This window comes from Populus euphratica, unplaced genomic scaffold (assembly GCF_000495115.2).
Source record: "Populus euphratica unplaced genomic scaffold, PopEup_1.0 scaffold16.1, whole genome shotgun sequence".
In the NCBI taxonomy this organism is placed as follows: domain Eukaryota; kingdom Viridiplantae; phylum Streptophyta; class Magnoliopsida; order Malpighiales; family Salicaceae; genus Populus; species Populus euphratica.
Window position 1 is genome coordinate 342,306 of NW_011499882.1, and position 14,573 is coordinate 356,878.

The 14,573-nt window shown below is 34.3% G+C and overlaps 2 protein-coding genes across 3 annotated transcripts in view; one reads left to right on the forward strand and one right to left on the reverse strand.

Annotated features, from left to right (window-relative positions):
* The window catches only part of LOC105129548 (probable serine/threonine protein kinase IRE), a 12,356-nt gene extending 3,681 nt beyond the window's left edge, over nt 1–8,675 (reverse strand). For both annotated transcript variants that reach the window (XM_011031663.1, XM_011031662.1), the window contains exons 1-10: nt 7,996–8,675; nt 6,405–6,472; nt 6,122–6,298; nt 4,669–6,003; nt 3,467–3,636; nt 2,680–2,929; nt 1,567–1,659; nt 1,337–1,477; nt 1,137–1,229; nt 7–134 (exon numbers count right to left, since the gene is read on the reverse strand). In XM_011031663.1, the coding sequence (XP_011029965.1) occupies nt 7–134; nt 1,137–1,229; nt 1,337–1,477; nt 1,567–1,659; nt 2,680–2,929; nt 3,467–3,636; nt 4,669–6,003; nt 6,122–6,298; nt 6,405–6,472; nt 7,996–8,434 (2,894 nt within the window). In that variant the 5' untranslated portion in view covers nt 8,435–8,675. The remainder of the gene's footprint in view (nt 1–6; nt 135–1,136; nt 1,230–1,336; nt 1,478–1,566; nt 1,660–2,679; nt 2,930–3,466; nt 3,637–4,668; nt 6,004–6,121; nt 6,299–6,404; nt 6,473–7,995) is intronic.
* Nucleotides 8,676–11,270: 2,595 nt separating this feature from the next.
* Nucleotides 11,271–12,596, forward strand: LOC105129549 (fasciclin-like arabinogalactan protein 12). Its single transcript, XM_011031664.1, has one exon. The coding sequence runs from the start codon at nt 11,586–11,588 to the stop codon at nt 12,306–12,308; it is 723 nt and encodes a 240-aa protein (XP_011029966.1). The 5' UTR covers nt 11,271–11,585; the 3' UTR covers nt 12,309–12,596.
* The last annotated feature ends 1,977 nt before the right edge of the window (nt 12,597–14,573 follow it).

The following is a 14,573-nucleotide window of genomic DNA, read 5'->3' on the forward strand; positions in this document are numbered from 1 at the left end:
CGCTCTTCACTCTTGGATGAAGATTGACTTTTCAGTTCATCATCATCAAGAAAACCAGAACTGCTGGCTAACGGAACAGACAAATCATCTGTACTGTTGATAAGACCAACTTTTGATAGCCCAAAATCTGTCAACTGTAGCAGAACAGATACTTTTGGTGTCAAAAAACATTATGCCAAGTTCAAAAACATGACAACAAGTAGAAATAATTAAATGCAGCATGCAACATCTTTTAAAGCACAGTGAGAGTTTCTCATACATATAAAACCAATTAAACACTCTACTCTAAATAATGAAAACATTGTTTTTTGATGTTTTGCTGTAAAATATAGAACTACAATTAAATATTCTATTGAAAGTACAAAAAGAAGAATTGTAGAAAGACAAACTGGTCAAATTGAGTAACTATATGCAATAATGATCCAATGAGACTCAATTTAGTAGATAATAATTGTATCCAAACTAAAAAGATTTTAATACTGGACCTAGCATGAAGAGAAATAGTTCTCATCTGGTCTGCTGCATGCCTATTCTATCAAACATACTATATACCACTAACCTTAATCCAAGACTCCAGTACATTATCCCTTGAAAACTAACATCAGTTATGACAGTATTCGGCAATTCCATTTTACTCTTCCAGATCAACTTGAAAATTTGTCCCGCACTTCATCATGCCACATAATAAAATTCTCGTTACCTTAGGTCTGTCTATGGATCTCTCGTTAGCAGTGACATACGGCTATTATTTTGGAATCCATACAGCAATCTTCTTATATTACAATCCAATAATCTTCCAGCATATATGGAACCTAAAACTTAATGCACAATAAAATTCCAGAACAATATAGTTTTGCCAAAACATACAAGTTTTCAATACCCAGTTATGGTCCTAATGGAGTGTAAGTTCTGGGAGGTAGAATTCGTAGACAGGTCTTTATTCAGCATTTCTAAATAAATCAATGAACCAAAAAAGATTCTCAACATGCACGCTCATGGGTTTCTCTAATATAGAGATGAGAGAGCACACACATGTGCTTTGCATGAAGACAGACACAAAAGACATTAGAAGATGTTTCCTTTTCGACCTAGGTGATAAGAAATAATAAAAGAACTGAAAATTTAAAAATATCAACCTTGATGTGACCATCTTGACTAATCAACAAATTGTCAGGCTTCAGGTCTCTATGAATGACATTTGAAGAATGCAAATACTCCAAAGCAAGAACCTGGGAAATAGAAAACCAACTATTTGTACCATTTGTTAGAAAGTTTTATCACTTGATATGTCAACGAAAAAAAGGCCACAGGAACAAGTACGCAAAAAAGCCCTTACAACTTCTGCAATATACATACGGGCCATGTCTTCATCCAAGCAGCCCAAGTTTCTCAATAAAGAGTACAGATCTCCACCGTTTAGATATTCCATGACCAGATACAAATTTTCCCTGCATGTGAAGGAGTAGAAAAATCGAACCTGTACAACCACATATACATGCATTAGAGTGGCATGTTTACATGCAATACACCCATAAACTGGGTATATGAATTATGACGCATGCTCACCACAAAAGGATTGCTGACTGTTATGATGATGCAACGATCTTCCAAAACACTTTGAACTGCATTTTTACGGATCATGTCAGCCTTCTTTAAGACCTGGAATAAATATTCAGTATATAATCATTACATCAAGTCCACAGACATATAACTCTCACAAGCTTAGAAACAAGCATATCACTTACATGCGGGCTGGCATGCAGTAGTGAATAGTTGTAATGGTAATTTGACAACAACTCAAATTAATTTTTCAGTATTCAATTTCACCAGCATAGCTGGGTTTTCCCAGAGAAGCAAGAGGCTGACGAGCAGAAGTGTGGTAAATCACCATTAGACTTCCTACAATGACCATTCATGTTCACAAAAAAATTGGAAAATCACAAAAATCCAAGATGGAAAATATTAACAAATTAAGCTACATATATGATCCCTTTGTTATAATTCACTAAGCACGTGTCTTTCCAAATTGGTTAGGAGTGCAGATCTAATGATAAACAAAGGTAATAAAGAAATAACGAAAGCGATTCAAGGGGAAAGGAAGAACCGGAAATACATGTGTTTTCTAAAGAGGAAAAAGGATGAGAAATACAAAATAAGGGAATGAAAGAAATAGCCGCCAAAGATGAAAGCCCATTATATCAAAAAGCATTGCAATTTGGTCTAGAAATCAATGTAGCTATAAAAGAAAAGAATATAGTACTTTATTCTCATAAAGCATTGCTATTCAGCCAGCTTCTCTCAACTGAAACCTTTTCTCCAGCAACTCTTTGCTGGAACAGCCTATCATCCAACCTTCCATCTTGGTGGTGGAGAGTTACGCATGAATCAGACATATTACCATCCGTCCCTCTAACTTTCTATACCCTATCTAATCCCTATTCTCATCTTACATAAATTAGGTGCTTCAAAGATAAATGTATAAAAACCATGTGACTAAATAGACTTTTCATTGAACCAGAATTTGCAATGTTCTTGAACGAAATGTGGGTATGCAATGCCTATGAGAATAGGGATTAAGAATAGTCAAATACACATGTTCAATCATAAAGATTAAGAAAGCATGTTCTATGCATTTATATATTTATGACAGCCATTTTCATGCTGTTGTTAGATGCTAACCTTTATAGCAAACAAATCACCGGTAGCTCTTTTTCTGGCAAGGAAAACCCTTCCAAATGCCCCTCTACTGATTGGTTTTATTATTTCAAAATCCTCTATAGAAGTTCGGTCTTTAGAAGACATATTAATAGGACTTGTACGCAAACTTCGAACTGCATCATTTTCCTCTGAACTATCTTCATCAGCCATATGATTTGATGGATCTGATTTCCCATCATCTATTTGTTTACAGAGAAGCACACATTTCTCCCTGTAGATTCAAAAAAAAAAATAATAAAATAGAAAATAAAGAAAGACACAATAAAATTTTCACTGGTGAAGCAATCGATAAACATCATTAAAGTGATGGTTGTTATTGGTTATTTTTTACTCATTCCATTACTAAAATTATTTAATTAGTTTCTAAATTATCAAAAATAAATGGACAAATTATTTCAAAAGATGCTAATGATAAGTAATTTAATCAATTGTTGAATATGTCTCAAGAGATGACATTTTTTAAGAAATCAACACATGGCATGAAAATAACTATTGCAAATTTGTTTCTATGCGTTAATTCTCCATCAATTTTTTTGAGGGCTCTTGAGTAATTAATAAGTTAAAATCAGAAACAATTAATACAGTCCAAACAAAACAACAGCTAGAACACAAACAAAAGATGAAGCAACTAAGCTGAAAGTTGGGTTCTTTTAGTTATAGAATAAGATGCTCAGTTGAATTATTACAAATAAAACCTCCTGAAAAGTTTCATATTGACAACAAGGCTAAGACTTGGAAACTGACTTACTGAAGTAATTTCTCTATGCGTCTTCCAAAAGTCTCTACAATGAGGGCATCCACCTTCCTATCCTGAATGGCATATTTTACGTCTTGTACAAGGTCCAGCATGCTCTGTAATGCACTATAGTTGCCACTTAGACTTACAACAGAACGAGCAATATCCAGTAGCTTGCTTACCTGTCATGAAACAGTAAAATTAAGAAAATAAAAACAAAGAGTTCAATAGAATAACAACAGTTAGTCAAATAACCAACTTCACCGAAATTTCATCATGTGCTAAATTTCCCAACCTGGAATGAAGTAATGTAGTACAGGAATCATTCATGTTGGTAAAAAAAGAAGTAGTTAAGTGACAGAAACATAAGTATTCAGATTGACTTACGTTTAAAGACAGGTACATTTAACTGCAGGTGACATGGAATTATGACCTACTACCGCTTATGACACCAAAATTATCTGCATTTGCATTTTTTACTGGCTATTATTGAAAGGGAGAAATCAAAGGTATACAACTCAAGAAAGAGCACAACAATCGACTGCTCAAACATCCTAGAAATTAGTGAAGGATGTCACTGCAAAATACAGGTTAAAGAGACTAGAGTTACGGTCGTAAGAACATCAACGGGCTCTGTAGGCTGTATGCCCTAGACTATGACAAAAACAGTTAATTTAAATGCTTTCTTGTCATAACATGCATCCATAATGCAATTTACATCAAGGAAGTTTTTTTAATCAAGCATCAAGGAAACTGCAGAAAATCCAAATTGCCAAATTGTTGAAATCTTTATGGATAGGAAACTGCTTAAACCAGGTTATGTAACTATTTTTTCAGTGTTGAGAAAGATAAATTCCTAAATGTATTTAAGGGTTTATTTGTAAACCACGTGGTAGGAACCAAGTAGTCAAATTTGAAATTTTGAATATATAGTAATTGCAGGAAAAAATGGCAAAAAAAATTAAATAAATAAAAGAAAGAAAGAAACACTACTACTAGCCTGGAAAGGATGGAACAAGCTTAAGCAAGAAGTTGAATGAGAATCTTTATTCCACTAATCTATTAAATGAGAAGGACAAAAAAGAGCAAGGCAACGATTGAAAAAGATAACGGCAGGTACCAAACTGACAAAGATATCCAAAATAGGTTCGCAGGAAGATAAATCCTAAACCAAGGTGAATTATAAAGAACAACAATATAACACAATTACATACCTGATGGGAATTCTCAAGCTCTGCTATTGTCCTCTGTCCACTCAATAGCAATCCTATTTGGCTAGTCCTTGGCGTTAATAATGGTGTTCGTGGTGTCAAGCTTTCTCCTGATGAGGTTTTTTTGTCTACATCTGTTGTCAGAGTGGAACATGCTTCGCTTGAAATTCCTGGAAAAGCGTTGAGAACTTCCATCACCAAAGTATCAGGGACGACATCAAGCATCTCTTCAGAGCAGTGAGAGGAGAAGCTGTTTCGTTTTGTTGATAACCCATCTGATACTTCATGTATACCTGATGCAGGCAGTCTTTCAACCTCAGGACTTCCTCTTGGAGTATCACAGCCTTTTGGAGTGCTTTTTGGTGTGCTTTTTGGTGACCATGAGTCCAGTATCTTTTCGAGAGTTTCCGCAACTCTTTCAAGTCTTTCATTTACACCAAAGCCTTTCAAGTCACATCTGTCAGCAATAGTACAAATCAGAGAGTGTTCCTCTACATGTACAATAGGTATTTCAACCTCACAGATCCGGCATATCATGGAATTTTCATATGCAACATTGTGTTGTTCCCCCAAGAGACCCCAAGAAACTCTGTTTGTTCCTGGGGATAGAGGATGCTCTGGAGTTTCAAGATTTTCAGAATAATCATCCTTATTTTGAAGTGGTTCTGATTTATCCTTTGAAGGTGTTTGAACAAGATCAGAACCCTTCCGATTTTTCTCAGCAGCGGATGGAAGTTTTTTCCAAGATGACATCTTAAAACTACTTCCAGTTGAATCAAAACTTTTTGCCGTGCCAACGTCCAAAGTTTGATCTAGATGATCTTGCTTAATAAACTGACTGTCTTGTTCATGACTATGGAATTTCTTTCTCTGCTTCTCATTCGCTTTCTTCCACCCCACCAATGGACCACTAAAGTCCTGCTGCACAATTTCTATAATCTGTTCTGGATAAACTCCAAGATCACTAAATTGATGAATACCCAGAATTTTGTCTTCATCATAACCATTCTCCTTTTGAAACTGCACAAGCCTAGTGCATCGAGTGAGGATAAATAAAAGCCGAGTGTGTGCTTGTTTGACAATCCCCATTGGAAGCTCTTGACGTTTATCATCTAGGTTCAGGACGATACTCTCACATTTCACCCAAAATTCATTAGATGACATCTTAGCACATTGTCTAGCTACAACCAATAAGTCCTCCAAACTCTCTCTCCATTCAGGGTGAGCATCCGAGGTCTTTTCAAGTATACCCACCAAATCCCCAGCAAATATACCTAAATCACAATCAACTTCCTCCTTTAACCTGATGAATTTCGTCCTTATTACCACCATAACTTCCTAGTAATGTCATGGATGAGATTTTTTTTATCAAACAATCAAAATTTCAAAGGAAGACAAATGGACAACAAATGAAAACAAAAACAAAGTAGTAATAGAGAGCAGAACACCAATGTACCTCCATGTGACCAAATGCGCGGGACTTCCAAACTGGAAAAGGCCTAACTCCTTTGGAATTAAGCTCGTGAGAGAAGCTCTTAACGTCTGGCTTCTTCATCCTTCCACTTGTAAGACGCAATATAGCTTGAAAACGTGGAGACTGGATTTCCTTTGCAAAAAATGCTGCCTGATTGCCCTACCCCAAAAAGAAAAAAAAAAAAATTCATTTAGCTAATCTACTTAACAATAACATGTACACAAACTTATTACACATGTCAAGCTATAACTAACAAATTCATTACCTCCATTGCTGGATTGAGTTGCGAATGAGTTCTCCGTGGTTTTGAATGACTCCACGAAACCTTTTCCCCTGCATTAAAAAATAATAACAAAAACAAAATTACGAGTATAGTTGACATGATTTATGAAAAATAATTTTGACTTTGAATCATAATCTAAAAAATAGTTTTTCATAAATAAATTACGATAAAAACGAGCAAAATGAAAAGCATATTTGACAAAAATAACTTCAAATAACTTGAAGAATGAAGGTAACATAAGATCGAATAAATCATTGGTAAAATATTGAACTTTTGATTAAATTTAAATCTTGACTCAGTTTTATGATAAATTTTTAATTTACATAAAAATTACTTCAAATCAAACATATTTAGAGTCCAATTGGCATGACATAAGAAAAGTGATTTTCTTCGAATTATAATTGAAATGTTGTTTTTCATAAATAAAATTCCATTTGATATGAATTTAAGTTAGTTTTTTTAACATTTGACTCATTAAAAAGCCATAAATATATTTAATTATATATAACTTTTGATTTAAATCAATTTTTTTTACAAAATTGAGTCAAAATTTTGATTAAAACAAAAGTTAAAATTCTTAACTTTTAACTTGTGGATTCTAACTTATACTTTATCTATTTTTCAAAAAAAGTTATTTTGAGTAACTTTAACCTAATTTCATTTTAACTTAATGTTGTAACAAGTTATTTATAAATCTATCACTTTTCTAAGATAAAATAATTTTAAATTAGAAGTATATTTGATAAAAATAACTTGAATCAACTTTTTTTTACAAAAAAAATATTCTCTATTTGCTATTGAGGTTAAACCTGTTTTTCATCGAAATTTAATATTTTTTTCTTTAAATTAAAATTTTTTAGTGTTTTTTAATCATTTTAATGTACTAATATCAAAAATAAATTTTAAAAAATAAAAAATATTATTTTAATTCATATACAAACAAAAAATACTTAGAAAAAAAACATTTATCACTCTTAAATACTTTTGTAATATAAGATATACCCTTGTAATATAAGATAAAATCCATAATCATAAATCAAAAGTTTAAAATTTTTATTTTTGAATGAGTTGAAGCTTTTTACATTAGAAGTATATTAAATAAAAATCACTTCAATTAACTTTTTTTTTTGAATAAAAGATGTATTATAAGATAGAATTAACAAAGTCTAAAGTTAAAAATTTTAGATTTTGATTAAATAAAGCAAGAATTATTTCTAATTAAACATATTGAAGAGTTTTTTACAAGTCAAAAGGTTAAAAATCAATTTAAATCAATCTATACAAATCATATCGAACATAACCTCATGCATTTTGTTTACATAAAAAATTAAAAAAACAACTCAAAAATAATTTAAAAAATTCATACTTGAATATAACCTGTGCAAAACAATCAAAAATCCTCCGCTAGCAAACACAATACAGCTTAATCCCTTTATTAATCCAAATTTGTTAGAGAAAAAACAGCAAGCGTGGGTCCCACACATAAAAAAGTCATCCAAAATAAAAATTGATGTCTCAATTAATCATATATGAAAAGAAAAAAAAACAAAACAAAACAAAAGTAATTAATTACCTCCAGCAAGCCTCGTTTCGACGTCAGTTTTACCCTCCTTATTATTAACCTGAGCATTCTCTAAATACGACGGCGCACCAACAGACGACGAAAACCTAAGCGGAGAAGGAACAGGGAGGGATCGTGTTCTGATATGATTCAACCCGAGCGCTGACGCCATAATTATCGGCGAATTCTTTTCCGTTTTACAATTTCTCTCCTCCAATATCTCCTTACCGTCATTTCTACTATCGTAATATGTATCGGTGCCGTCGTCATTGTTGATTGATTCGGTGTCGTTCAATGAAGCGTCAGGTTTCTGGATTCGGCGGATTGGAATGGGAGGGATTTTTCGGAGTTTGAAAGAGGAAGGAGAGGAGGAGGGATTGAGAGTTGACGGAGAAGGAGACGGCATCGTTTTTGACGACGATGAAGGATCTTCGTGATCGTTTGTCGACATGGATGTAAATCGGTACTGATTGAATTGATCAGGTTCTTCATTGCATTGTGAGTGTAGAGTGAGAATGTTAGAGAGAGAAAGAGAGAGGATACAAAGAGGGAAAACATATGGATAGAGAGATGGGAGGGGTAGACAGGAGAGGTTTTCGCGGGAAATGGAACGTAGAGGGCGACACGACGATGAAGGGAAGGTTCTGTTAATTTTCTGCTTCGAAACGTGCTTGCCGCAAAGTTTTTTATGTAAATTTCAGTTTTCCCACTATAGTTTTATTAATGTTACACTATTGTCCTTATATTTTAAAATTTTTCAATGTTGCTTTCATAGTTTTTTGAAAATTCTAGTTTTAATTTTAACCATTAAATAATTTATGTTTGGAGGGTTTTTTATTTTTATTTTTTTGTAACATATTGTAAAATAAACATGAACTTAGAGTAAAAAATGAGTGAAAAGTGAGAAAAACTATAATAATAAAAAAATAAAAAATAGCTTTAGTTATTGTAAAGGATAAAATTGAAACTGTTAAAAACTATATGAGTAACATTGAAACATTTTAATCTATAAGGGTATAAGTGAAACAATGATAAATTTATAATAGCTAAAATATAGTTTTCCTTTTCAACAGGTAAACTTTATATTTAGCCCTATAGATTCACCGATATCTTAATTCTATCCCTATAGTTTAAAATTTTCAATATGACTCTTCTAGTTTCTTTTGAGGAATTAATTACTATTCACAATTACAATTCGCTGAAACTCTCTCTGGGTGTATATTTACCGCCTCCAAGTACTTATGATATTCTAGTTTTTTTTTTTTTTGGTTAACTTCTTTAAAAAAAATATTATAGAAATAACACTCTTGAAAATTTAATTAGAAAAATAATATAGTCTGGGAAGCTGGAGTTTAAAAAATAAGAAAATATGCGTTAACAATATAATTTTTATTTATTTTTAAAAGACAATATTTTAAAAATAACTATATATTATTCTCAGTCTCGTGATTAAGAATTTTAATTATATAACAAAATCTAACTAATAAATAAACTAATTTAATGGAAATAGAATTTTAATTATGTAACAATGAGAATTGGCATTTTAATTTTATTCAAAATCAAATTTACATACTTGTAGAATTTACGGCTCTCGTATTGAGAATTGTATTAAGAATCATGTACTCCCTAAAAAGAAGGCTAAATTTCTCTTAAATGCATTTTTCAAACCCCTGCTTTTACAACCATTGCAGCGTTGAAGAGAGTTCTTGTGAGATTGGAATGTAGTGATGGAAAGAATGTGTCTCCTTCATGGAAAGCAGCTATCTACAAACTATGAACAGCAGCATCGAGAAGTAATTTTACTTTTTATCGCCACTATCCGTTGTGGAAATATAGAATTTACTTCTTCCGGTTGCTCATCGTGTGGATAGTGGCCTGAAATTTCAATCAGATGCGAAGGTTATTAATTTGTTACTTCACATATGATCATCAAAGTTATCCCAAGATAATGCTTTTGGAGTTTGGTAAATTTGGACTTGGAATTGGAGATGGGATTTTTCATATTTTCATTCCTGAAAGAGGTGAAATCAATCAGAATTGTAAGGGAGCAATCCCAACCGGGCAATCAAGATAAGAGTGGGGGCTGCTACTGCCGTCCAAGAATTGATTAAGAGGAAGTGAGAGATCAGAAATGAAAATAATTTCCAGTACCAACAGCACTGTAGGATCAGAATTTCATGCATGTTAAGCTGATGTGAATAGAGTCAGATCAGGGCATGCTTAGCTTGAAACAAGGATAGAGCTCTTAGCATTTCATTGGCAAGCGAATTAGAGCAACATTTGGATGCGAACAGGAAGACCGATTGTGGAAATAGATGAATACTTGCAGCTGGATTGCAGTTCGATTGCTAGGTCTCCCGGCACTTTGAATCCAGGCTAAAAAGTTTGGGTCATCAAGACCGGATTCAGGCCATTTGCAGACCCTTCCGGGACTTGGGCCATCGTTAAAATAAGTTTCTGAAAAATCCTTGTGCATCACCGGGAACATCTTTAGATTGCCAGCAAACGTCAAGATCCCTGAACAGAAATAACAGAGCCCGAAGAGTCAACCTGGAGGACACTGACAAGTGTGCAAAGAAAACATCCCGATAGATACCAAGTCAAGAAAGGCATTTGCATCAAAGTGTGTGCTGGAACAACATCCCCAGAATTTTTGACAAGGATGTCAGACTCTCAGAGTGAGCTAAAGCGGGCCGAAGAACGCAGCAAGAGTTACAAGATAGCCTGAAGATAGAGATCAAGAACAATTAGAGGAGTGTTGAAGAACAGCAACTGATGATGAGTTAAGCGGATGAGGTTTTAGACAAGTAAAAGGAGAAATTAGAACAGGAACATACCACCAACAGAGTTTCCCGAAAAATGCACTGGTCACCGAAAACTTCAATTACAAAATCTATCAAGAATTCAGCCCGCATAAATTCAGTACATTCACTAACTTAGGCTAACATATTCTACAGAATAAAATGAAAAAATTAAGCTGAAATGGAGTTAAAAGAAAATCAACATGATAAAATCAGTTTTCATCTGCAGACCTGATTGTGTTTGCCTACAGTTAACCTCTGTGTAGTCTTCATGTTTAGATTACCAAAAGAAGGAAGGTGAACAGGAAAAAACATATATACAAGTCAGCGGAGAGTGAACCCACATGATGCAATAAGAGTTGTAGAGAACATGTAATTTCTGGTCAGAGGATAACATTGATGAGGTCGGTACACCATGCCACCATCAATCTTTCTTAAGATTGTGGCAAGCAAAGCAATATTATCAAGGATTACCCAAAATACATTTACAGGTAAAAGCAAAGGAAATGATGCACTTCTTCGTTTGCTCACACGCCCACTAGCTACTTCTTTCCTGTTTTCTGTTTTTTCAAGCAATCTAGTTGGTGCAACAGTGTTCATTCCTCTCTCTCCACTGATTTCCCTCTATCTTTTGAAGTAAGATAAGGTATTAACAGCTAAGGTTTTGAAACTAAAATTGTACATTACACCTAATTCTAATCTTCGACCACCAGAATTATAAAAACCCTCTTCCTTTCCACTCTAGGCGTCAAACACTTGTAGTCAGTAGCAATACAGGCCATTTTATACAAAACTACTAAAATGGTGCCACAATTTCTGTTCTCATTTTCACTTATTCTATCCTTTCTTCTTCATTGCCCCCCAACCCTAGCTCAGTCACCAGCTGCAGCCCCAGGACCACCTGGTCCAGCCAATGTCACCAAAATACTAGAAAAAGGTGGTCAGTTCAGCGTGTTTATCCGGCTTTTGAAAGCCACTCAGGAGGATGTCACATTAAATGGCCAACTCAACAACACAAACAATGCTATAACCATCTTTGCACCTAGTGACAACGCCTTTTCGAGCCTGAAATCAGGCACCCTCAACTCCCTAAACGATCAAGAAAAGGCTGAGTTAGTGCAGTTTCACATTATCCCACAATATCTATCAAGTTCCCAATTCCAGACAGTGAGCAACCCTTTGACCACACAGGCAGGATCAGGTGGCAGGTTAGAGCTTAATGTAACCACCACAGGTAACTCAGTGAATATAACCACAGGACTTACCAATACAAGCGTATCTGGCACTATATACACTGATAACCAGCTAGCTGTTTATCAGGTTGACAAGGTGCTCCTTCCTGTTGATATTTTTACACCTAAACCTCCTACTCCAGCACCAGCACCTGAAAAACCAAAGAAGAGGTCTAAAGCTGCAGAGAGTCCAGACGCTCCTGAGGATAATTCTGGAGCAGTAAGCTTAACTGTTCTTAATGATGTTGTGTTCTTCGGAGTGGGCATTGTTGCAGCAATATTTTCTTTGTGACACAGAAGGTCTTCGTGAGTTTGTTGCAGGGATTGCTCTCTTTTTCAAGTGGGCTATGATTTTGCAGAGTCGGATCGAATCTGACTAGTGGTGTGAATAATTGTTGTTTTCGTCAGTCCCTTTGTACCATTCTAGTTTATGTTCAAGATTGAATTTTGAGGGTTTTTTTTTTATTTCCTTTTCTTGGTTTCTTTGTAGTCCTGTTTTTTCCTTTACAGTTTTCATGTATTTTGGAATCTTGTAACATTTTCAAAAACCAAGGTTATGTATCAATTGTTCTTGCTCAAATATTTTTCCCTCCTAAAGCATCCAACTGTACAAACCACAATAACTCCATTGAGCACACAGCAGCAGATGAATATCTAAACTCTGACAAAAATCCAGCATGCCGGTTTGTTTTTTGTCCTCATATTTATTGCTCGCATTGCAGATATGAAACCAAGACACAGTGCAGGGCCAAGAGGTGCCATAAAAGAACTCATTTACGAATTTTGACTCTCCATAATTCCATTAACTGATACCAAGTGTGTTTGGCATTGAAGTAACTTTTGCAATTATGGTTTAAAAATTTATATATTTTAGCATTGTTTAATAAGGTTGGAGAAAGAGTTTTCAATAGTATTGAATATGTGATCGGAGCAAAACACAGCGCGAACAAACTGACTAGAAATTAAGTCAAAGAAATGTGTTTTGAAGATTCACATCGAAGTTTGAATTAGAAACGTGAAATGCCGAACATCTTACCGTGCATAGAAAGTGAGAGTTGGAAAGGGTATTGTGTCTCAGCAAGGAATCTCACATTCACAACGCACTCAACCAGTGCCTTTAACTAGAATGCATCTTCCAGAAGTAGGCCCATGAACATCAGGGACACATGCAGAAAAGCAAAAGGCATCTTGATCAGAACAGTCCTCGCATTTAGATCTTTAAACGAAACACAATCTGCTCTTGAACCAAATAGAGGGGCAAGTAAAACAAAACATAGGACAAAAACAAAGGTCTTCTTCATGATCTTGTGAAAAATCTTCTGATTCTAAGTAAAAAGAAATACAGAATAATGGATGGATTGCTGGATTTTTCACAATGTTCAACTACTTGATGGAGAGAATTGTGGATCTTGATTGTTATTTATGGCCTGCTTATCTTTGATTATATTATCTAATAAGCGCTATATGCAACTACTGATACAGATATACAAGAAAAGAAAATATCATGTATTGCCCATTGAAAAATCACAAAAATTCTCTAATCTATTTTTTTTTTTTAAATCACTGGATACTGTACAGAAAATATTAGAAATAAGCATCAACTTGCTGACAGAGAGCCAAAGTTACCAGCATCCAGTTCCCTGATGACAGCCCCAGGACAAAGCTCTTTAAGCATAGCTAGCCACTTCGGACTCGGGAGTCAGAGATAGGATCTCTCAGTCCCTACAGCAGAGAGATCAATCAGTAGCATATTCACAGCATTTCGATCGGACTATCAAGCTGTGCTAGGAAAGAAAGGAAAAGAAAAACGCAAATTTGTAGTCTTTTTCATTTTACCTGCATGATTAGAACCTTTTCTTTGAAGCCTTCCAAAAGATAATTAAGAGCAGTGAAAGATCGAAACGTCTGAATATCCTGTATCACCAAGACACCATGATCGTTGGACTTTTGTGTGTTAAGCACATGAAGTTTCTCTCTCCTGGAACACTATTAGGTTCCCGAAGAAATTACTGCCTGCTATGAGTGTTTCAGGCTGAACAAACTTAAAGAACAGCAGGGTTTCCACTAACATAACCGGATACTGAAATTAAGATAAATAAATTAACAAAAGCTAAAAAAGGAATCCTCGTTAAGGTTTCTAGGGACTCCACTAACATAACCGGATACTGAAATTAAGATAAATAAATTAACAAAAGCTAAAACAGGAATCCTCGTTAAGGTTTCTAGGGACTCCACTAACATAACCGGATACTGAAATTAAGATAAATAAATTAACAAAAGCTAAAACAGGAATCCTCGTTAAGGTTTCTTCCATAACATCTGTCATCTCCCGTAAGTGATACTCTAATTATATTTTGATTTTATATGATTTTGATATGTTTTTTTGTGATTAAATATGGTAGAAGGAAGTCTCTATGATGTTTTTTTTCAAGTATTTATAAGAGAAAGTTAAAATTTGATTATTGAAGATAGTTGAAGATTAGATTAATCATCTTTACGTGTCATTTACTACTTTTTCTATATATATAAGATGTGCTTAGATCATCCTTTCAAGTTT

Coding starts and splice junctions, on each gene's coding strand:
- LOC105129549 (XM_011031664.1), top strand. CDS start 11,586: ATGGTGCCACAATTTCTGTTCTCATTTTCACTTATTCTATCCTTTCTT.